This window comes from Notolepis coatsorum (assembly GCF_963971535.1).
Source record: "Notolepis coatsorum genome assembly, chromosome: 5".
Lineage (NCBI taxonomy): Eukaryota > Metazoa > Chordata > Actinopteri > Aulopiformes > Paralepididae > Notolepis > Notolepis coatsorum.
In genome coordinates, this window is record NC_140169.1 from 23,262,150 (window position 1) to 23,283,513 (window position 21,364).

At 43.5% G+C, this 21,364-nt stretch overlaps 1 protein-coding gene across 1 annotated transcript in view; it reads left to right on the forward strand.

Moving 5' to 3' along the window:
* The window catches only part of igf2bp2a (insulin-like growth factor 2 mRNA binding protein 2a), a 260,008-nt gene that overhangs the window by 139,086 nt on the left and 99,558 nt on the right, over positions 1-21,364 (forward strand). Inside the window, exons 6-7 of the mRNA XM_084314649.1 lie at positions 687-977; positions 1,349-1,483. Of these exons, the coding sequence (XP_084170775.1) occupies positions 687-977; positions 1,349-1,483 (426 nt within the window). The remainder of the gene's footprint in view (positions 1-686; positions 978-1,348; positions 1,484-21,364) is intronic.

The following is a 21,364-nucleotide window of genomic DNA, read 5'->3' on the forward strand; positions in this document are numbered from 1 at the left end:
TTCCCAGCATAACATTTAGGCTTAGCCTACCCTAGCCTTCATTACCCGCCGCCTATGCTGCTAAGGCTTTTGAAAGTCATTGGCCAGACGTGGAGCGACTGCACACTGGATACCAACACATAGACATACAGTGGCCACCATTTCACGCTACGTTTGTATTCTTTTGAAAAGCTGTGTCAGCAGTGAAAGGTGATATTGGCGCTTCCCATTTCATGTACCTATCCTATATTAATTACTATATTACACACATTATACACACATTATATTACACACAAACATATATATATATATATATATATATATGTACATCATGGTATATATTACCTGTAAGAGCATTAAGCTCAATACATTACTGTTTTCTGTGACTGACCTCTACCTCACTTCATCCATCCAATTCTTCTCCTGTTTTACCTCTTCCTCCTCCTCCTCCTCCTCCTCCTCCTCCTCCTCCTCCTCCTCCTCCTCCTCCTCCTCCTCCTCCTTTCTCTCTCCTTTTATTCCAATTTCTTTTCTCTCATTCCCTTCCCATACATTTTCTCATTCCTCCTCCTTCTCCTCTTTCATTCTTCTTCCTCCCCACCTCCTCCTCTTCCTCCTCTTCCCCTCCTTCTCCCACCCCTTCAATCTTCTCCCTTTTCTCTCCCTCTTCTTCCTCCTCCACCTCCCCCCTCGATTCCTCCTTCTAGAGCCATTGAGAAGTTGACAGGGCATCAGTTTGAAGACTACTCCTTCAGGGTGTCCTACATTCTGGACATGGAGGCTGCTCCTCCTGCCCAGGCCTCCCGTATGCGGCGGGGGGGCAGATCATCTCGGGACCAGGACACCCCTCAGCCCGGGCCCTCGGGGGGCCTCGGCGGTCCGCGCCACAAGCAACACGACTTCCCCCTTCGAATGCTTGTGCCTACCCAGTTCGTGGGAGCCATCATCGGCAAAGAGGGCCTCACCATCAAGAATGTCACCAAACAGACACAGTCCAAGTGAGCTATTACTGTGATTGATTGGCTATTTTTTATTACATATGTTTTGTTCTTATAACAAGTTTTATTCTTTCAACTTTTTCATCTCCTCTCTTTCTTTCTCATCGCTACCTGTCTCTCTCTCTCTTTCTCTCTCTCTCTTCTCTATCTCCCTACCTGTTTATCTCTCTCTCTCTCTCTCTCTCTCTCTCTCTCTCTCTCTCTCTCTCTCTCTCTCTCTCTCTCTCTCTCTCTCTCTCTCTTTCTTATCACCCTACCTGTCGCTCTCTCTTCTCTATCTCCCTACCCGTCTCTCTCTTCTCTACCCCTCCCTCTCTTTCTTTCTATCTTTCTCTCCCCACCACCACCCCCCCCCCCCGCCTCCCTCTCAGGGTGGACATCCATAGAAAAGAGAATGCAGGTGCTGCAGAGAAGCCCATCACCATCCACTCAACCCCAGAGGGCTGCTCCTCCGCCTGCCGTATGATCCTGGACATCATGCAGAAGGAGGCCAATGAGACCAAGACGTGAGTTCAACACGGTTCTTATAGTCTTTTTACTTTTTATTTAATTTTTACATTTCTGTTTGACCAAATTAACAAAGACTAAAATGAAAGACACAATGGGTCTCATTCTCGAACGTAGTTACGACAAAATATTTAGTCTTAGCCAGATTTCGGCCATAAGACATATTAGGGCTGGGAGTGGGAGTCCTCAAATTTTCCTGAGATCTTATTTGAGAGCAGATCCAAGAGTGCTGAGGAGCACACTTAAATATGCTCTCAGCCCACGATCAAATCTCATGATTGATTGACTAATTTAAAACTTTATTACAACTTGACAGACTGTGTTCTCATAGTGATTCCTTCATGTTAACGCTACAGGCCTCCTTGGAATTAATTACTTGATCATAATTAAAATAAATATGACAATATTTGTATGATAAGAAATTATGCATTTTATGTCGGAAAAATAAATAATATGGATTCATCTGATCACAGGGCAGCTGGATTAACCATATCTGAACCAGCTATTTTGGACAAATGTATAATTACTTTAATTACTCAGATATTCAAACACAATTATGCAATTATTGTGAAATGATTGAAAATAATAATTGAATGCCTTCTGTGGAATTTGCATTTCTTATTTGTTACACATCTGTTTTAATGATTAATTATATACATTTGAAAGAATGCAGGTCAACATGCAATGTATCCCATTGATTGGTATTGATTGAAAACTTTATTAACAGATTGCAGAATGGGTACAGTACAGTACAGCTCAATTACATAAGGGGATGCAGACCAGAGAAAGAATTTCATCTTGTTTACATCAGGGTCCCCCATTTTCAATTCATCATAACATATATGACACACACGACACAGATAGACAGTAGGCCTACATCTATACATTTATGACATACCAGATTTGCAAATACAGTACTGTTTGTGATACAAAAAGAGTCCAGAAAAGAGAGTACATTTGACGTAGAAACTGTTGGAGGAGGTTGGAGGGGTGGTACTTACACTGTACAAGCAAAACTGTACATTGGAATATTGACAAAACCATACTTGGTCATTTACTGTGTATTGGAGGGGGTTGATATAGCTATAAACCTGCATTCCTTCGAATATATTGATTAAACTTATATTGAAATACACTATATAGCCTATACACCAACACTGAAATGACAGTGGATAAATAAATAAGAACTAAAGCTAATCGGTGGAAATAGACTGCATTAATATTCCATAACAAGTCTTGTGTGCGCCTACGAATGAACAGTAGCCTATATAGGCTTATGGAATAATAAGCCATACTGCTTCATTCATTACGCCCGCCGGCCCGTAGGCTATATATATTATATGTCATTCATTCATTCATATACAGTACTGCGCGCGCGTGTGTGTGCACGCGCGTGTGTGTGTGCGCGCACGCTGCGGCAGGTGTGTACCGCGAGCTGTATATGATGCCAATACATTAATCTAATCTAGTTTTGATGGGCGCAAGCGTGATTATGAAACCTAGCCGCATTTCTCGGAGACGCTCTCTGATTGGCACTGACTGACGCTAGGTTTCGTAATCACGCGGCTCTCAAAGCACTTCCGCCATTCCATTTCACACAGCTGCGTCAACAGTTGCTTTATAAGGACTGTCGGGGGCGTGGTTTGTATGCAAATGAGCTGAACGGGAACGCGCTTTGGAGTTTACGACATAATGCCATTCTCCAAGCAGATATCAGATCATATAATTTCTGCGACCGTTTCAGCCACTTAAGACATATCTCCAGCACGTTCAGGACTCAGAGTGTACTTGTCATAGATTATGTCTCAGTGGTTCCAAGATAAGTCTTCCAGAATATATCTTTGAAAAAATTTCAGGAATGAGACCCAATGGGTCTCATTCTCCAAAATTTTTCAAAGAGTTCTCTTGGAAGACTTATCTTGGAACCGACTGAGACAGAATCAATGACAAGTTCACTCTGAGTCCCGAACGTGCTGGTAATATGTCTTAAGGGGCTGAAACTGTCACAGCTGTGATATGATCTGATATCTGCTTGGAGAATGGCATTCTGTCTTAAACTCGAAAGCGCGTTCCCGTTCAGGTCATTTGCATACAAAACAACACCTCCAGAGCCCCTTATAAGGCAAAGTAATGACGCAGCTGTGTGGAAATGGATGCGGAAGTGCCTTGCGAGTCTTGCGCGACCCATCGAAATGAGATTAGATTAATGTATTGTCATCATATATAGTACAGCTCGTGGTACACCTGCCGCACCGCGCGCACACACACACACACACACGCACGCACGCACGCACGCGCAGTATACTGTAGCCTACGGCGTAATGAATGAACGCAGTATAGGCTTATTATTCCATTAATGCCTACGGCGTAATGAATGAACGCAGTATAGGCTTATTATTCCATTAATGACTTGTTGCATTAGGATTTAGTAGATACTATATGCTCTGCCCTACGTACAGTATAGGTACAGTCTGTACTTATACTGTACGTAGGGCAGAGGCAGAGCATATCTACTAAATCCTAATGAAACAAGTAACTAGAATATATTAAGCCTATACTGTTCATTAGACACGTAGGCCATACTGGCGCACATAAGACTTGTTATGGAATATTAATGCAGTCTATTTCCATGCGATTAGCTTTAGTTCTTATTTATTTATTTATCCACTGTCATTTCAGTGTTGGTGTATAGGCTATATAGTGTATTTCAATATACGTTTAATTGATTAATGATATATTCGAAGGAATGCAGGTTTATAGCTATATCAACCCCCTCCAATGTACAGTAAATTACCAAGTATGGTTTTGTCAATATTCCAATGTACAGTTTTGCTTGTACAGTGTCCCCCACCCACCCCTCCTACCCAACCACCTCCAATGTACAGTCCCCCCCCCCAATCCCACCCACCCACCCAACCCCACCCCACCTACCCAACCTCCTCCAACAGTTTCTACGTCAAATGTATATACTCTCTTTTCTGGACTCTTTTTGTATCACAAACAGTACTGTATTTGCAAATCTGGTATGTCATAAATGTATAGATGTAGCAGTCCTGTCTATCTGTATGTCGTGTGTGTCATATATGTTATGATGAATTGAAAATGGGGGACCCTGATGTAAACAAGACGAACGTCTTTCTCTGGTCTGCATTGTATTGTATGTAATTGAGCTGTACTGTAACCATTCTGCAATCTGTTAATACAGTTTTCAATCAATCAATCAAACAAAGGTCTGTCCCATTGTATCCAATCAATGGGATATATTGCATGTTGACCTGCATTCTTTCAAATGTATATAATTAATCATTAAAACAGATGTGTAACAAATAAGAAATACAAATTCCACAGAAGGCATTAAATAATTATTATTTTCAATCATTTCACAATAATTGCATAATTGTGTTTGAATATCTGAGTAATTAAAGTAATTATACATTTGTCCAAAATAGCTGGTTCAGATATGGTTAAGCAGCTGCCCTGTGATCAGATGAATCCATATTATTTATTTTTCCGACATCAAATGCGTAATTTCTTATCGTACAAATATTGTCATATTTATTTTAATTATGATTAAGTAATTAATTCCAAGGAGGCCTGTAGCGTTAACATGAAGGAATCACTATGAGAACACAGTCTGTCAAGTTAATACAATTTTCAATTAGTCAATCAATCATAAGTGTGCTCCTCAGCACTCTTAAATCTGCTCTCAGCCACGCTCAAATCTGATCTCAGGAAAATTTGGGGACTCGCGCTACCAGCCCTAATCTTAAATGGGCAGAAATCTGCCTAAGAGGACATTTTTGGTCGTAAATTCGTTCGGGAATGAGACCCAATGGGTCTGATTCACCAACGGACTTAAGACAAAAGATCAGACAAAACTTTGTCCTAGCTCCACTTAAGACATTTTCGGGCCGATTTTGGGATTCACGAATGGTCCCTTCTCCTGGATTCGGTCTTAACTAAGAGCAGGATCTAGGAGCACTGAAGAGAAGTCGTAAGTCAGACTGGTGTGCGCCGTGTTCTTAAGGCCCGGGCTTTATTTGGGAGGAATTATGGTGATTGCATTCATGTCAACTCTACAGACATCCTTGGAATTAAATAATCATAATAATAATAATAATAAATATGACAATATTTGTATGAAATTGTTGTTTTACGTGATGTAAAAAAAAAAAAAAAAAAAAAACACTTCACCAACACTGTAAATGACAGTGGATAAATAAATAAGAACTAAAGCTAATCATGTGGATATAGCTATAATGGAATAGACTGTATTAATATTCCATATTTATTCCATCTTGTTGCATGCTCCTGGCCACCTGTTCAGCACACACACACACATGCACACTACACTGTATATAGCCTACGTGTGTAATGAATGAACAGTAGGCTTATATTATTCAAATTACTTGTTTCATTAGGAGATAGTAGATACTGTATTCGCTGCCCTATAGTAGTATGTACAGTACTTACAGTACACATCTTAGCATGACATCTTAAGGCCGCCACAGAGTCGGGCATACTGTGAACGGACCGGACTCTGCGTGGCATGTCCGCAATCGTTTGAGGTTTCAGTCAAGCGTACCACCGCTTACCAATTTCCTACATTTCTCATGCCAGTTTACTACATTTAATGCAGGTCGATGTCAACCAACACGCCAAGCAGCCTTTTGTGTGACACCGGTGCGCGACGCCTCTGTGGAGTTTGGTCCGCTCACGCCCGCCTCTGTGGCGGACTTAAAATGTCACTCTAAGATGTGTACTGTACTGTACTGTACTACTGTACTGTAGTAGAACTACAGTATGACTACTATAGGGCAGTGCAGTATCTGCAATCTCCTAATAAAACAAGTCATTCGAATAATGTAAGCCTACTGTTCATTCATTACGCACGTAGACTATGAAATACTGTAATGTATTTCTGGGCAACGATGGTTCAGCGGTTCATATTCGAGTTGTTTTCCCCAAAAAATTGGCTTAGCGTGAACAAAATAGAGGAGTGGTGATCAAGATTCAGTGTGATTGATGTATTGGCGGTTTAATTTATAGAGGAACAAGTTAAGGGGAAAAAAAGGGGGGGGTGTAACGATGGAGTCAGATTGGCAATTGGTGCAAATTCCACATTCCGCTCTACATCATCTGACAACATTCTATTCACCTGTATCTAAGCAACAAGCCTGCTGCCACCTTGCTGCTTTTGTACACGCTGCCCATGTGCAAGTGACACAGTGTCGAGAAAGAGAGATATCTGCCTTCAAGGTCGATGGTTTTGAGTTACAACCACAGTATCTAACAGTGATACTATTAGCCTTCAAGGTCCATCTTTTTATTGATTTATTTTATTATTGTTTTCTTTTAAAGAACACATATAAACAAAAATTACACAAATGTGCCCACCAAAGCAGACACTTTAAAGACACATACATGCATACATACATACATACATACATACATACATACATACATACATACATACATACAGGGCCGCCTGGAGAAATGCGAGGCCCTGTGCGAGATTTAAACGCGAGCCCCCCCCCCCCCCCCCCCCAAAGGTATAAAAAAAAAAATATATATATAATTTTTTTTAATTTTTTTTTCATACAGTCAACATATTCGTAAATAATAGCGCTGCCCGAGGCTGGGCATGATACAGTCAACATATAGCAAGAGAGAGAGCGAGAGAGAGCTCCCGTTCTACAGTCAATATACAGTGTACAGAGAGAGAGACACATTGGAAAGAAATTGAAATGCTATTTGGCCCTAAACAGAGAGTACACAGTGGCAGAATACCTGAGCACTGTGACTGAAGATCCTTGACTAGGTACAGACTCAGCGAGCACAGCCTAGCCATCGAGAAAGGCCGCCATAGGCAGACTGTGTGTGTTAGAAAGAGAGAGAGAGAGAGCATGTGTGTTAGAGAGAGAGCATGTATGAGAGAGATAAGCAAAGATGACCCCCTAAAGGATATTCAACTTTTAATGAAAGAACAAAACAGAAGGAAAAGATAACTTCACAAAGGTAACATGAATATACATAGATCCAAAAGGACAAAGATCAACACTTAAATCCAAAGAGAAGAGGGTCTATACCAGATAAAACAAAGCAGCAAGGAGCCAATGGCCGACAGCTAAAGGCTAGCCAGGTAGGCTACTGACACCAGGCCACACACAGCTTTGGCCAACGGCCCAACGCTACCCAAGCTACACAAACGACCAAGACAATGAATTCACACACAGCACATGTCGTATCTCCAAATGTTGTGAAGTAACATATGTTTTGCCTGGAAAAAAACATCGTTATTAACAAAACATTCGGGAGGGGAAGGAAGGAAGAGTGGGGTAATGTCATGATTTTCATTAATCTTACCTGCACCAAGGAACGCAGGGCGAAAGGCCGCAACACAGGTCTCCACGTTGACGAAAGGCCTCTCGCTGGCGGGACAAAAATAACCCCCTGCTATTCTCACGGCTAATGTCAATGGTCGTAGCACAAGCTAACAGCTAACTCAAGGCTAACTGATAGCATCAAACGAACGTTCCCAGCCGAGCGCAGCCGGCAGCTAACGTCGTAGCTAAACAGCTAACTGACTAACAGTTAGCTCAACCAGGCTATCGCTAACCATTAGCTAACGCAGAAGCAAGCTATGCGGCTACATACAGGTGCTGACAGGCCACACACCGTTAGCTACTAGTAGTACTACAACAGCTAGTCGGCCAGTTTAGCTCCAGAGAGAGAGAGATGTCCACGGCGGGAATAGAATAGAGTTAATAGAATAGGTTAAAAACTCACCAAACGTCCAAGAGGATGGAGACAACCGCGTGGAGTTGACGAAGTTCATCTGACAAACGACCATCCTCTTCATCTTGGCTGTATGCGCTGTCTCTAGGTTAGCTAACGCTAGTTAGCCTTTAGCTAAGCTAGCTACTAGCCGACATCATCATGGCTATACCATGACAAGGCTCCGGCCATTTGTCCCGCTAGCGAGAGGCCTTTCGTCAACGTTCCTTGGTGACCGACCGACTGATAATGACCGACCTCTTTCTTCGTCTTGGCTGGCATAACTAAGCATAATAGTCAAAAGCTGCACGCACGAAATAGTCGAACGCAGCTGACTCACGCCGGCGTACTACACAATACATGATGTAAGTAAAACCACTCCCTTCGTTGAAACCAATAGTATGTCTGCTGCAGAACCCCAGAGGCTGAGCTCCAATAGTGAGTATGTCTGCAGACTGCAGACCCAGGAACAAGTCAGACACATTCTACAAACGTGTCTAATGTGAAATATATAAGCATATAAGCAAAACTAGATTTTAGGTCTGTGATGAAAAAGGGCCTCGCGGGAAGGGGGGCCTCACAAAAAAAAAAAAAAAAAAAAAAAAAATGTATTTTGCGAGCCCCCCTTCCCGCGAGCGTCTACCTTAATGATAAGCAAGCAGTGCAAAAATGCGGAAGCATTCGTCACCGCACGCCACTACGGTAAAGCGCCTTTCTTTTCAGGCCCGCTTTGGGAGCTGTCGCGCGGAAATAGGCTGTCTATTGCCATTCTCTTTGACAAACTCTAACCTTAACCAGCTCCTTAACAGCGCCTAAACTTAACCGTTCTAACCTTAACCAACTCCGAAACAATGCCTAACCTTAACCTTAACCTTAACCATGCCTAACCTTAACCATAGAAAGAATATTGCCATTCTCTTTGACAAACTCTAACCTTAACCAGCTCCTTAACAGCGCCTAAACTTAACCGTTCTAACCTTAACCAACTCCGAAACAATGCCTAACCTTAACCTTAACCATGCCTAACCTTAACCGGCGAAAGAATACACGTTAAAAAAAAAATCACGTTAAAAAAAATATATTTTATGGGATTCGAACTCGCCAGCAAACGAGCTGTAGGATCCACAGCCATGCAGTGTTGCCAATTGAGCTATTTCTCGATACTGAATAAGGGGCGGTGACTTATATATATTGAGCTCCGCTCGTGTCGAACCAAGGCGGGATCTCATGCGCATGCGCGGGCACCTCGCGCGAGCACGCCGGCGCACGCACGCACCTGAGCGAGCACGCCGCCGCCGGTGCACGCACCTGGGCGCTGGGCGGCGGAAAATGAAAGGCGCATTACCGCACGCCACTACGGTAGAATGCTTCCGCATTCTTGCACTGCTTGCTTATCATTAAGGAACAGGCTTCCCGCGAGGCCCTGTGCGACCGCACTGCTCGCACACCCCCTGAGGCGGCCCTGCATACATACATACATACATACATACATACATACATACATACATACATACATACATACATACATACATACATACATACATACATACATACATACATACATACATACATACATACATACATACATACATACATACATACATGCATGCATGCATACAGGCTGAATAATAGAAACAATTATCAAAATCACAAAATGGGCTACTATAATATCCAAAACGCAGGAGGCACAATATTTCTTAAATACAAATTGTGTGTCAAAATAGCATTTAAAATTAAGTATTGTGGTGCTACAGAGATGTCCCAGTCTACAAATCATATTCAAGCCTGATACAAATCACACCATGATCATTTTGAAAATGAGAGTATTGACGCAAAAAGGATAATTTCCTCGAATATCATAAATCATATCAATATACATTTTAAAGTTATAAAGTTATTTAGAGAATTGAGTGTCGATTTGTCTTTTGATCATTAAGGATTTTACGATTTTGAACGCCACAAAGGCCTCATTTGATGCAGTTTGACCAGGGGTTGATGGAGGTTGGATGAGAAAGTGTGTGTCATTCGGTGCAGATGGGGCCTCTGTCAACGTGGGCACCCGTGGGGGTGTGTGATTGCCCACCTGTAGAAGGAAAAACTCCCCATATTTGACTTGGTAGCACTAGTGTGCATATGGCGATGCAACTGTAATTTGACAATGTCGGATCTAGTTAGCATTGGAAGTGAGAATCGAATCCCTGGCAAGTGCTGCCTTCCTTGGTCTACTCACTGAGGTATACAGGACCATAAGTAGGTTTTAAGATTGCAAAGCGCCAGTGAGACCAAGACATGAGGCCACCAGACGCACCTATAGATCCATATGCGCAGTCACAGTCCTATATGCACACACATACAGGCACCCACAGACATACATGTGCATGGATGCACACGCACGCACGCACGCACGCACGCACGCACGCACGCACGCACGCACACACACACACACACACACACACACACACACACACACACACACACACACACACACACACACACAGGGGGGGGATTAACCCTGACGTCGGCGTGGCTCTTATACTCCTTATCCTTTTAATTTAACACACCTTTAATCTCACCAGCATTCTCTAAAGGTCTAATCAGTGATCCAAATCTAAACACAATGGTTAACCCATCCACAAAAAAAATAAATTATTCTTTAACTCTAGTTGATTTACTGCTCTTATAGAATGACTAGCACTACATAACAGGTACTGTAAAAACAAGTTTTATATATTCTGGCTGTGAAAGGTTTGTTTACATTGGTTCTGACTGTAAACAATGTGCTATATTCCGATTAACAATGGGTTAAGAAATGATCAAATACTTTATTTTCCATCTACAGGTCAAGCTATTAAAGGATGTACTGTATATGAATATACCCTGCATTGACATTGTAAAAAAAATTACCAGGATTGGGGCTTTAAATGGGACCAGAAGCAGCTACATTCCTTTAACTCATTCAGCGCCGGGGATTAGCCATCGCCCTGTGGTCGCATTGCCACACGTTAAAATATAGGACTGAGTCACCTTGTTTGTAGAGCTATAACTATATTTTATAGCTATGGATACAATACTATGGCCCATTTGACATCACCTATCTATCGTTCAATATGTGAGAAAGAATACATGTTTCCATCTATACGTTCCCGTGTTATACCGTGGTGAATATAAGTATGGTTTTAGAGCGGTCTAGGGTAATTCATGAAATCCTGAGTTAAAGCCCTATACGTCGATTCCACTATAGATGCTGCCATGTCTTGCCTGTATACGCTATTATCCCGAAATCAAATCTATATCATAGCTATTATGTTCCATCATGAATGCATGAAAGGGGGGAGGGGGGGGGTCATTTCTGATTATTTGATTGTCAGTACGAACAATAATCACTATGCAACAACCATCAAATGCACACAGCACACACACCCACACGCACACACTCACTCAAACAAACAACACACTGCAGCACCCACTCTCCACACTTTAGATCACACAAACACACTTACACTTTATATTTATTGATAAAGGATTTGCACTACAACTCGTACACCTACTGTGAATTGTACCTAAACTGCACCTCGTCCATTTATGCCTTGCACTATATTGTATTGTATTGTATATTAGTACACTGCACAGTATTGTATATTGTATGGTAACTACGTCTACGAACATTGTACATATGTCAAAACTGAACACTGTGACCTCTTTTTTTACTTCTAATTTTTACTATGTTTTTATTTCATACTTATCTTGTCATGCACAGTCTCTGGAGCGCAACAGTAAGAAGCATTTTGTACAAAAGTATTCTGTACTTCTGTATGACAACTATTAAAGAAACTTGAAAACTTGAGTAACGGCATTCGCATTGAACACTAAAAACGGTTATCAGCCCGATCGGTATGAAAGCATTGCAGGATCAAGCAAACATTTTCGTCAAATCGTCCTTACCTGTGATCGGGAGTATTCCAAAAATAATATTCCAATTGTTTGATCGCCATCTGGTATATCCAATGTCCATTTCGTTGACGGCATAATCCACCACGACATATGGATCGGAGATATTTGACGCGCTTCGATGGAACCGGCAGAGCGGCTGCCCTTGCCCAACAAGGAAACATGAAACTAGAGACCTGGGGCCATCCCACAGAGAAAGATACAAGGCTAGAAAGGGTGCTTGATACCGCCGTCTAGCGTGATGCGGCCGGTATTGCACTTTTACATTCTCATGAAGATTCCCCATGTTAACCCTGAGTCCGTGTGCCTGGAATTAATATAAATATTGAATGATAATAACTTTATTTGTATGAATCAAAGAAATAACGATCAAATAACGAGTATACTTGTTGTTGGCGTACAACGATTGGCGCCAAATAACGAGTATACTCGTCGTTGGCAGTGAATGAGTTAAACACAGGGCTATAAAATTCTATATTTTATCATTTTATTTTCCACCTGCTTCATATAGGCCACAGTAATATTCTGTTTCATATAGGCCACAGTAATATTCTGTTTCATATAGGCCACAGTAATATTCTGATTTATGCAGGCCACCGTAATATTCTGCTTCATAAATCAAATCAAATCAAATTTATTTATAAGGCCCGACAACACACGTTAATGTCCCCATGGGCCGTACAGGTCTTCTTTAAACAAGTCAAGAAGAAAACATAACAATAAGTCAAGAACAGAACAAGAACACCATAAGGTCCAAACATTTTTAGATGAATGCAAATAAATGAAAGAATGCAAGCACTCCCAGACATACCCCACGCGAAGGTAAGGAAAAACTCACTAAAACCTAACAATAGGGAAAAAAGCTCCACAGGCAGTGTGGAGGAGAGAAACCTTAGAAGGGCCATTCAAGGGGGGATCTCCCTTCTTAGATGTTGGTGATAGTAGTGTTGCAGACGGACAGTTGGTAAGCATGCACTCATGTGTGTAGTGAAACACAGATGAGTGCATGCAATAGCAACTGAACATTTTGAAAGATTAAAGATAGAGCTAATAGCGATAGCAACTGAACATTTTGAAAGATTAAAGATAGAGCTGATAGCGGATCTATTTGAGGCACAGGGGCGGCGCAAAGAGGGTCACGTCCTCCCCATCTTAGTCACGGGACATTCAACACTCCGGTCATTGCTCAGGGACAGCCGGAGACAGGGAGATAGGGGGCGGCGCAGAGAGGGTCGCGAACTCCCCGACATCATCGTGGGACATCCGGCACTCCGGTCACCACTACGAGACCTCCGGAGACAGGGGGGCACGCAGAGGGGGTCGCAACCTCCCGGCCTTCATCACGGGACGTCCGACACTCCGGTCAGCACTCCAGGACAGCAAGTCATAGGGGGACAGGGAGACGGGACAGGCGTTAGACAGCTCATGAGATTGTAGTGGGCGGACATAGCAATAGATACAAGTGGTAAGCATATATGTGAATGGAGTAGATATATGAAGTAAGCGTATTATGTGAATAGAATAGAAGTACTTAACCCAGCAATGAAACCGCGTTGACTGTTAATCTGTTAACAGTCTGTTAATACTGTTAATCAGTTGACAGGACCACGGACAGACGACGGTGAATAACTGATCCAAGGCCTCGGAGGTGCATGTAGAGCAGTCACTACAGTCTTGGCCAAGACCCCGAGGCATCCATCACCTTAGTCAGCGCCAGGAGACGGGCACTCAGAGAAATGGGGGGGGGGAGGGGGGGGGGGGGGAGTTAGAGAGTTCCCATGTTTGTGGTGCTGCAAAAGAGCAGACATGTAGTACCCTGTAGTGCCATGTAGTACCATGTAGTACCCTGTAGTGCCATGTAGTACCCTGTAGTACCCTGTAGTGCCATGTAGTACCCTGTAGTGCCCTGTAGTACCATGTAGTACCATGTAGTACCCTGTAGTGCCATGTAGTGCCATGTAGTGCCATGTAGTACCATGTAGAGCCATGTAGTACCCTGTAGTGCCATGTAGTACCATGTAGTACTCTGTGGTACCATGTAGTACCCTGTACCCTAACTAAACTAGACAGATTTAATCTAAAGGTCAGTCCCCGACCAGGTGAGATCAGGGTAGGTTGAAGGAGAGAGAGAAAAGATGAGTCTTAAGCAGGGATTTAAAAGCTTCGACAGAGCAGGCGCCCCTGATGACGGCAGGTAATTTGTTCCACAGGTAGGGAGCGCGGTAGACAAAGGCTCTGTGGCCGGCGGATTTCTTTTTAACCCTAGGGGTCGATAGAAGGCCCGCATTTTGTGAGCGCAGAGCACGAGCGGGCGAGTATCGGGAGATGCGATCGGATAGATAGAGCGGTGTAAGCCCATTTAAAATTTTGTAAGTGAGGAGTAGCACTTTAAAGTCAGAACGGGCTTGGATAGGAAGCCAGTGTAGGGCGGACAAAACTGGTGTGATGTGATCAAATTTTCTAGTTCTAGTTAGTATCCGTGCAGCCGCATTTTGCACGAGTTGAAGATTTTTGATGCTTGAATTAGGTAGGCCTGAAAAAAGTGCATTACAGTAGTCCAGACGTGATGAGACAAAAGCATGAATCAGGGTTTCAGCATCAGCCAGAGTTAAAATGGGGCGTATTTTTGAGATATTACGAAGATGGAAGAATGCAATTTTGGTGACATTTTTTATATGTGCATTAAATGAGAGGGAGGAATCAAAAATGACTCAGAGGTTTTTTATGGTGGAGCTCTGGGATACATGACAGGTATCAAAGTTGAGGGAGATGTCCTGAAACAGGCCTCTGTGGTTTTGGGGGCCAACAATTAACATCTCAGTTTTATCTGCATTAAGGAGTAGAAAGTTTTGCGACATCCATTTTTTGACGGCAAGCAAGCAGGCCTCAAGGTTTTGTAGTTGGGAGGAATCATTTGGCTTAATAGGTATATATAATTGGGTGTCATCAGCGTAAAAATGAAAGTTTATGCCAAATTTGCGTATGATATCGCCGAGGGGTAGTGTAACTGAGGGGTACAATTCCCTGACTGTATTGATAAGTATGGTATCATTAAACCACTACCGCTTTATGTACTTTAATTACTGGCCATACAGTACACGATATCTAAGTATGATGAACACTTTCCCACATATGAAATCAGGTCCACACAAAGGTAATAGTCAAATATTTAATATATAGCAAAGGGTACATATAATAGTTACTTATTACATTTATGATTTGAATGCACTTGTAAGGCAAATGAGTATTCATAGGCAAATCAACACTGAATGTCCAATCTCTGGTTACACAGGAAGCAAGTATACAACCTGGCTCTTAGGGAATTATAACGATGGTCACTTAATGATTATAGCTGGATAATATACTGAAGGGGTCCCGCCGGTTGTAAGCCAGTAGGGGGGGTAGGAGAGCCGTCGGCTGTATCCCGTCTGGTCAACGATTTCTAGGGAGAGTCCAGGTACAGAACACAGTGCCCGTAGAACCTTGATCCGCAGATGAATACACTTGGGCTCTCTTGTAGACGATAGCTGTAGCTGTAGCTTTAGGTCCACAACGAAGAAGAAGCGAGGCGACCTCAGTCTGGTCTGAGCGCCGTCTCACCTTGGCTCCTCTCGGGGTAAATCCAACACTCACCGGTGTTGGCGATTATCCGCTCCACAAATCAAAGCACCAAAGCAAATAGATATTCCATGCCGTATAGGGCTCAGCAGTCGTCGGGGTAGGTAATCCAATGTGCAGGTCCACTCGTCCTCGCCTAGAACTCCTCGGATGAAAGCACCACGTGTGGTCTGCCCAACCTGGTTAAGACTCTAGATAACGCGAGGAAGCGATGGGGGTGCTGCTCACTTTAGAACTCTAACCGAACGATGCACCATACATAATAGACTATTATTACTTAATAGAAATACGGTGCCAAACTCTGGCAATTCAGCTATTAATTCGCACGAGGTCTCACTGCTATTCTAAGGCCAAACAGGCCGTACTACACCGCACGCGGTATCGTGGGGTGAGGCTTCACGTCTTGTTACTTAGTTGGGTAGAAGGGTAAAGGACTAAGAGGAATTCTACATTTCTTGCGCCATATTTATATGCACGGTGGACAAGTAGTGCCGCTCTGCTTTCGGTAGCCGTATTCCTGCGCGGAGCTGAGGCTAGTAAGGGCATGTCTCGTCGGTACCTTTGAACTTGAACGCCAGGGGCTTGTCCCTGGCGCCTGGTCCTTTTGTCCAATAAGAGAATGAACTATTATGGGCTGTAGTAGAATAAAGGGATATTCCGTGTATATGTACAAGGAATATACAAGGGATATCAAACGATATACAAATACTATTAAATATATATCCATAAATAAATATATATATTCGGTTTAATCTGATCCTTCACAACAGGTAGCATGTAAATCGAAAATAGCAAAGGGCCCAGGACAGAGCCTTGTGGGACACCACATTGCACTGGGAGGGTCTCAGATGTTAAATCATTATAAACCATGCAGTGTGTTCTATCAGTTAAATAGGATTTAAACCAAGCTAGTGCGAGACCCCGAATGCCAACATGATTCTCAAGCCGACCTAGAAGAATCGAGTGATCGATAGTGTCAAAGGCTGCACTGAGATCAAGCAATAAGAGCACAGAAGTGAGGTTTGAGTCAAGAGAGAGCAGTAAGTCATTTGTGACTTTGGTAACCGCCGTTTCGGTGGAGTGTAAGGCTCTAAAGCCAGATTGAAATGATTCATTAAGATTATTGTTTGATAAATGGTTAGTAAGTTGCGTTGCGACGATCTGTTCTAACACTTTGGATAGGAATGGAAGATTGGAGATAGGTCTGTAATTTTTCAATATTAGAGGGTCGAGGTTCGGTTTTTTAAGTAGTGGTTTAATGACGGCTGATTTAAAGGCCAGGGGCACCACGCCAGTAGACAAGGAGGTGTTGAAGATATTGAGTAGGGCAGGGCCTAGAGTTGGGAAGAGTTTTTTGATGAGAGTTGCTGGGAGAGGGTCAAACAGACAGGTTGAGGGTTTAGCCGCGCCAACCAGTTTAGAGAGGGCACTAAGTGAGACGTTTTCAAGGCAGCATAGCGTATGACTGGAATCAAAGTCAGGGGGAATGCCCGTCAAAGGTTGGGAGGGACTCTGATTGTTGAGTAAAGCAACAATTTCATCTCTAATGAGGTCAATTTTCTTGGTAAAAAATGTCATGAATTCGTTAGCCGAGAACACATGGTTTAGGGCACTTGGTTGTTTCTGTGTAAGTTTTGCAACTGTGTCAAACAGAAACTTTGAGTTGTTTTTGTTTTCATTTATGAGCCTGGAAAAATATGAGGTTTTGGCAAGTGAGAGTGCCTTTTTGTAGTTACGTAAACTATCATTCCAGGCGAGGCGGAATACTTCGAGTTTGGTCGAACGCCATTTATGTTCAAGTTTGCGACAAGCCTTTTTAAAGGAGCGCGTTTCCCCCCGTAAACCAGGGAGTTAGTTTTTGCGGAGCACGTTTAATTTTAGGTTTAAGGGGAGCGACAATGTCGAGCGTGCTACGAAGGGCGGCATTAAGTTTGTCTGTAAAGAGATCAAGGGGGCCAGAGTAAGAGAGGAAGGGAGAGAGGGTGTCTGGTAGGCAGTTAACTAGAATTGGGACAGTTGAGGCGTTAATACGACGGCTCATGTAGGATTCTACACTGTCTGGGCGAGAAACCGTCAGATCAATTTGAAATTTGATGAGGTAGTGGTCTGAGAGAGCAGGAACATAGGGGGAGACGGTCAAATTTGACACAGTGAGACCGCGGGCTAGGACTAGGTCAAGGGTGTTCCCACCACTGTGAGTGGGTTGGTCAACGATTTGAATGAGACCGACAGAGTCAATGATATCGGTAAAAGCCTTATTTAGGGGATCTAGAGTTTTGTTGGAATGAATGTTAAAATCACCAACAATTAAAATGTTATCTGAGCGCATAACAAGCTCAGAGATGAAAGTTGAAAATTCATCTAGGAAGAGGGTGTAAGGTCCTGGGGGGCGGTATAGGACAGCCATTACAAAGGATGCAGTGGAGGTAGGAATCAGACCGCCACACTTTCTGTTGGGTGGATAGGGATGCAACAGGAGCACCTCAAACGAGGAAAACTTACAGTTTGCGTCGGATGTAAAGTTGTGCTTAGAGTCATAAATTAGAGCAACTCCGCCTCCTTTCTTGGAGGTGCGTGCGATGTGGGAGCTACTAAAATTAGGGGGTGATGCCTCGTTTAAGGGCAGAGAGTCATTAGGTTTAAGCCATGTCTCAGTGAGGCCCAATAGGTCGAGACTATGGTCTGTTATCAGTTCATTTACCAAAAGAGCTTTGGTTGGCAGAGAGCGGATGTTGATAAGGCCAACCTTCACACACTCTGTATACTTAGCAGCACGGTTTTCAGCCATGCGGGTAGGTTTAATCGCAATTAAGTTGGCATGGTTTATCGCACAAGGACGAGCTGGGTAAAGCGGAGCGTAACGGGATATTCTAGTTTTGATTGGGTATACAGGTTTAAGGGTAGAGATAGAAAGAGAGGAGTGGGGAGCCTGGTGGAGGAGGGACAGAGCAAGAAAGGTATAAGGATTGGCAGGCTCCATCGGTTTAGCATGACTAGCAGGCTCGCTAAGAGCCTGCACCCTGGCATGCTTGTGGGGTGGCTGTCAGCCCGAAGCTATAATCTTGTCTATATTGCGAGATAAGAGAGAGGCGCCTTGCATGTTAGGATGCACGCCGTCCTTTCTCAGCAAGCCAGGGCGCCCCCAGAAAGAGGACCAGTTATCCACGAACCCTAAGCCCTGTTCTTTACAGTATTTTTCCAGCCATCGGTGTAGAGAAGCTGTCCTACTCAGGAACTCATCATCATGCCGGTTTACAGGCAGGGGGCCAGAGAAGATTACTCGATGCCGACTCATCTTTCTGGCGAGGTCAGAAAGCCTAACTATGTTGATCTTTGTGACCTCATAGACTTTCATCCTACAGTCATTATTTCCGACGTGTATAACAATATGGTCGAATTTATCTTCAGTGGGTGGGATATGTGGGTTACCTTTTGCCTTGACTATGCTATTCGCCAGAAATCTCAGGTTGGCTTCAATGTCGGTAGCTCTGGCTCCCCCATAACATTTGATCTCGGCTGGCTTACCTAGCTTAATATGCCGGGTGATGGAGTCGCCAATCACAAGGACGGGAAGACGGGGTTGCAGTGGAGGCCGCTGCGTACTGGGACCGGAACCCGCAACACGTGTAAAATCATGTTGCGGAGCAGGTGCTGTTGAGGCCGAGGCCGAGCGGTTACACTGCCGCTCCGTATTGGGCGCAAAGGCCTTGTCCTGAGCACTATGTCTGGAACTCTCCAGACAAGAAGACCTCGCTAGAGGCTCCTTAGAAAAGCCTGTAGTGTCCGAGACGTCTAAAGCTGACTGTTTTCCTGACTCAAGTTCAAGGACACGACTCTCTAACCGAGTTAACCTTTCTAGGAGAGAGGGACAGACAGGACAGACAGAACACATAGCCGTGCTTACACCAGGTAGAGCAGGAACAAATAAAAATACGAAGTACTATGGATCAACTGCTAAAGGCTATGTGTATGAAGCCGATTGAAGGTTTAGCTAAGGAGCTAAAACCAGTGGGTCGAGTTAGTTGACAATCTAACAAAGGCAAGACCAGAAAGAGCAGGTACAAAAGAGTGGCCTGCTAGAGGAGGGCAGGTGAGGGGCAGTAGATATGCACTCTATGCACTCGGTTGCCTCCTCGGAAAACTCCAGCAGGAAAACTCCAGCAGGAAAACTCCAAGTCTTTGTCTGTCTTAGGCCATGGTTAGACTAGTGTATTCCTGGCGTTTTTTTTATACGTTTTTGACGACGTTTGATGTCCCTATTACACAGAAATGCGTTTTTTGGCGTTTTTTTGTGGATACGGCTGAAACGCAAAATTGTGTTTGCGTTTGGAGATACGCAAAAAAAACGAATCGACAACAGCGTGTAGTCAGCACGGAGCCGCTGTTGCGAAAACGCCCATGCGCAGTAGATACCATCTGCGTGCCCTTCCGGTGACAACAGTGTGTGTGTTTGGGACATAGCTCCGTGTCCCAAATAGCTTCAGCTACCATGTGTTGTCAAGTTATTGTTATAAGGACCCCAGTCCAAGCTACAACAGTCTGCATTCCCTTAACAATTGTTTGTATTGAGCCGTATTGTATTGTACCCATATGCAATATGTTAAATAAAGTTTACATCCATTCATTCTGCTAGCATTACCGATTACATGAGTAGCTGGCTAACGTGAGCTATCAGGATTCAGACCCTGTTAGCTCAGAGCTCCTCTTTCAACTTAACAAGCATTAAACAAAATGGCCCAGTCATCTATTCACCTTTGTTTAATACACACAGCGTTGTCTCTAATGTTATCTAACTACTGATAGCTCGCGATATCATCAGTTTTGGTGCTGGCTAAGTAGCGTGAGCTAACGTTAGCTTCTAGCCACAATGCTATATTGTTATAATGGCATACTCCATTGACGTTAGCATGCAGCTAACAATGCTACCGATCTTTTTTTAGACTAAACTATCCGCTCTTGGTGGTCACTTGTGTTGATGTTAGTTTTGTTTCATCAACAAATGACAGGCAGAACACACAGTGAATGTATCCGTTTTGTTTATTGCACTTTTATTAGGCTTTGCTGAAAAAGAATTGCTGCATTGGGTAACTAGGCAAAAGATGGTGGCCGCCTTGTTGACATTTGCTTTGCAGGCACATTCAAGTTCTGATTGGTTGAAATTGCCTTCATGTTTGCCACCTACTGCCACCTACTGCTTTGGCAGTGTACTACATCAGTGTGCTCGGGTGACAAAAACGAAGAAAAAAAACGAAAGTGTGACTCGAGGCGCACGACGTCGCGGCGATACGCATATGACGACGATACGAAAATTATACGAAAGGTGTAACCGACGCTTTAGTCGGTCGCCGGCGCTCTGCTGGCGCTTGGATAGACTACACTTAAATCCCTAATGAATATTGTCCCACACCTGTAGGGGGCTGGTCTCTGAGTGATTGGACTAATTACCACAGGCTGCTCAAGTCAAACCCAATAGGGTGAATAGAGCCTGATTGATTCAGAGAACAAACAATTACCAAAATATACAATGGATTGGGAAC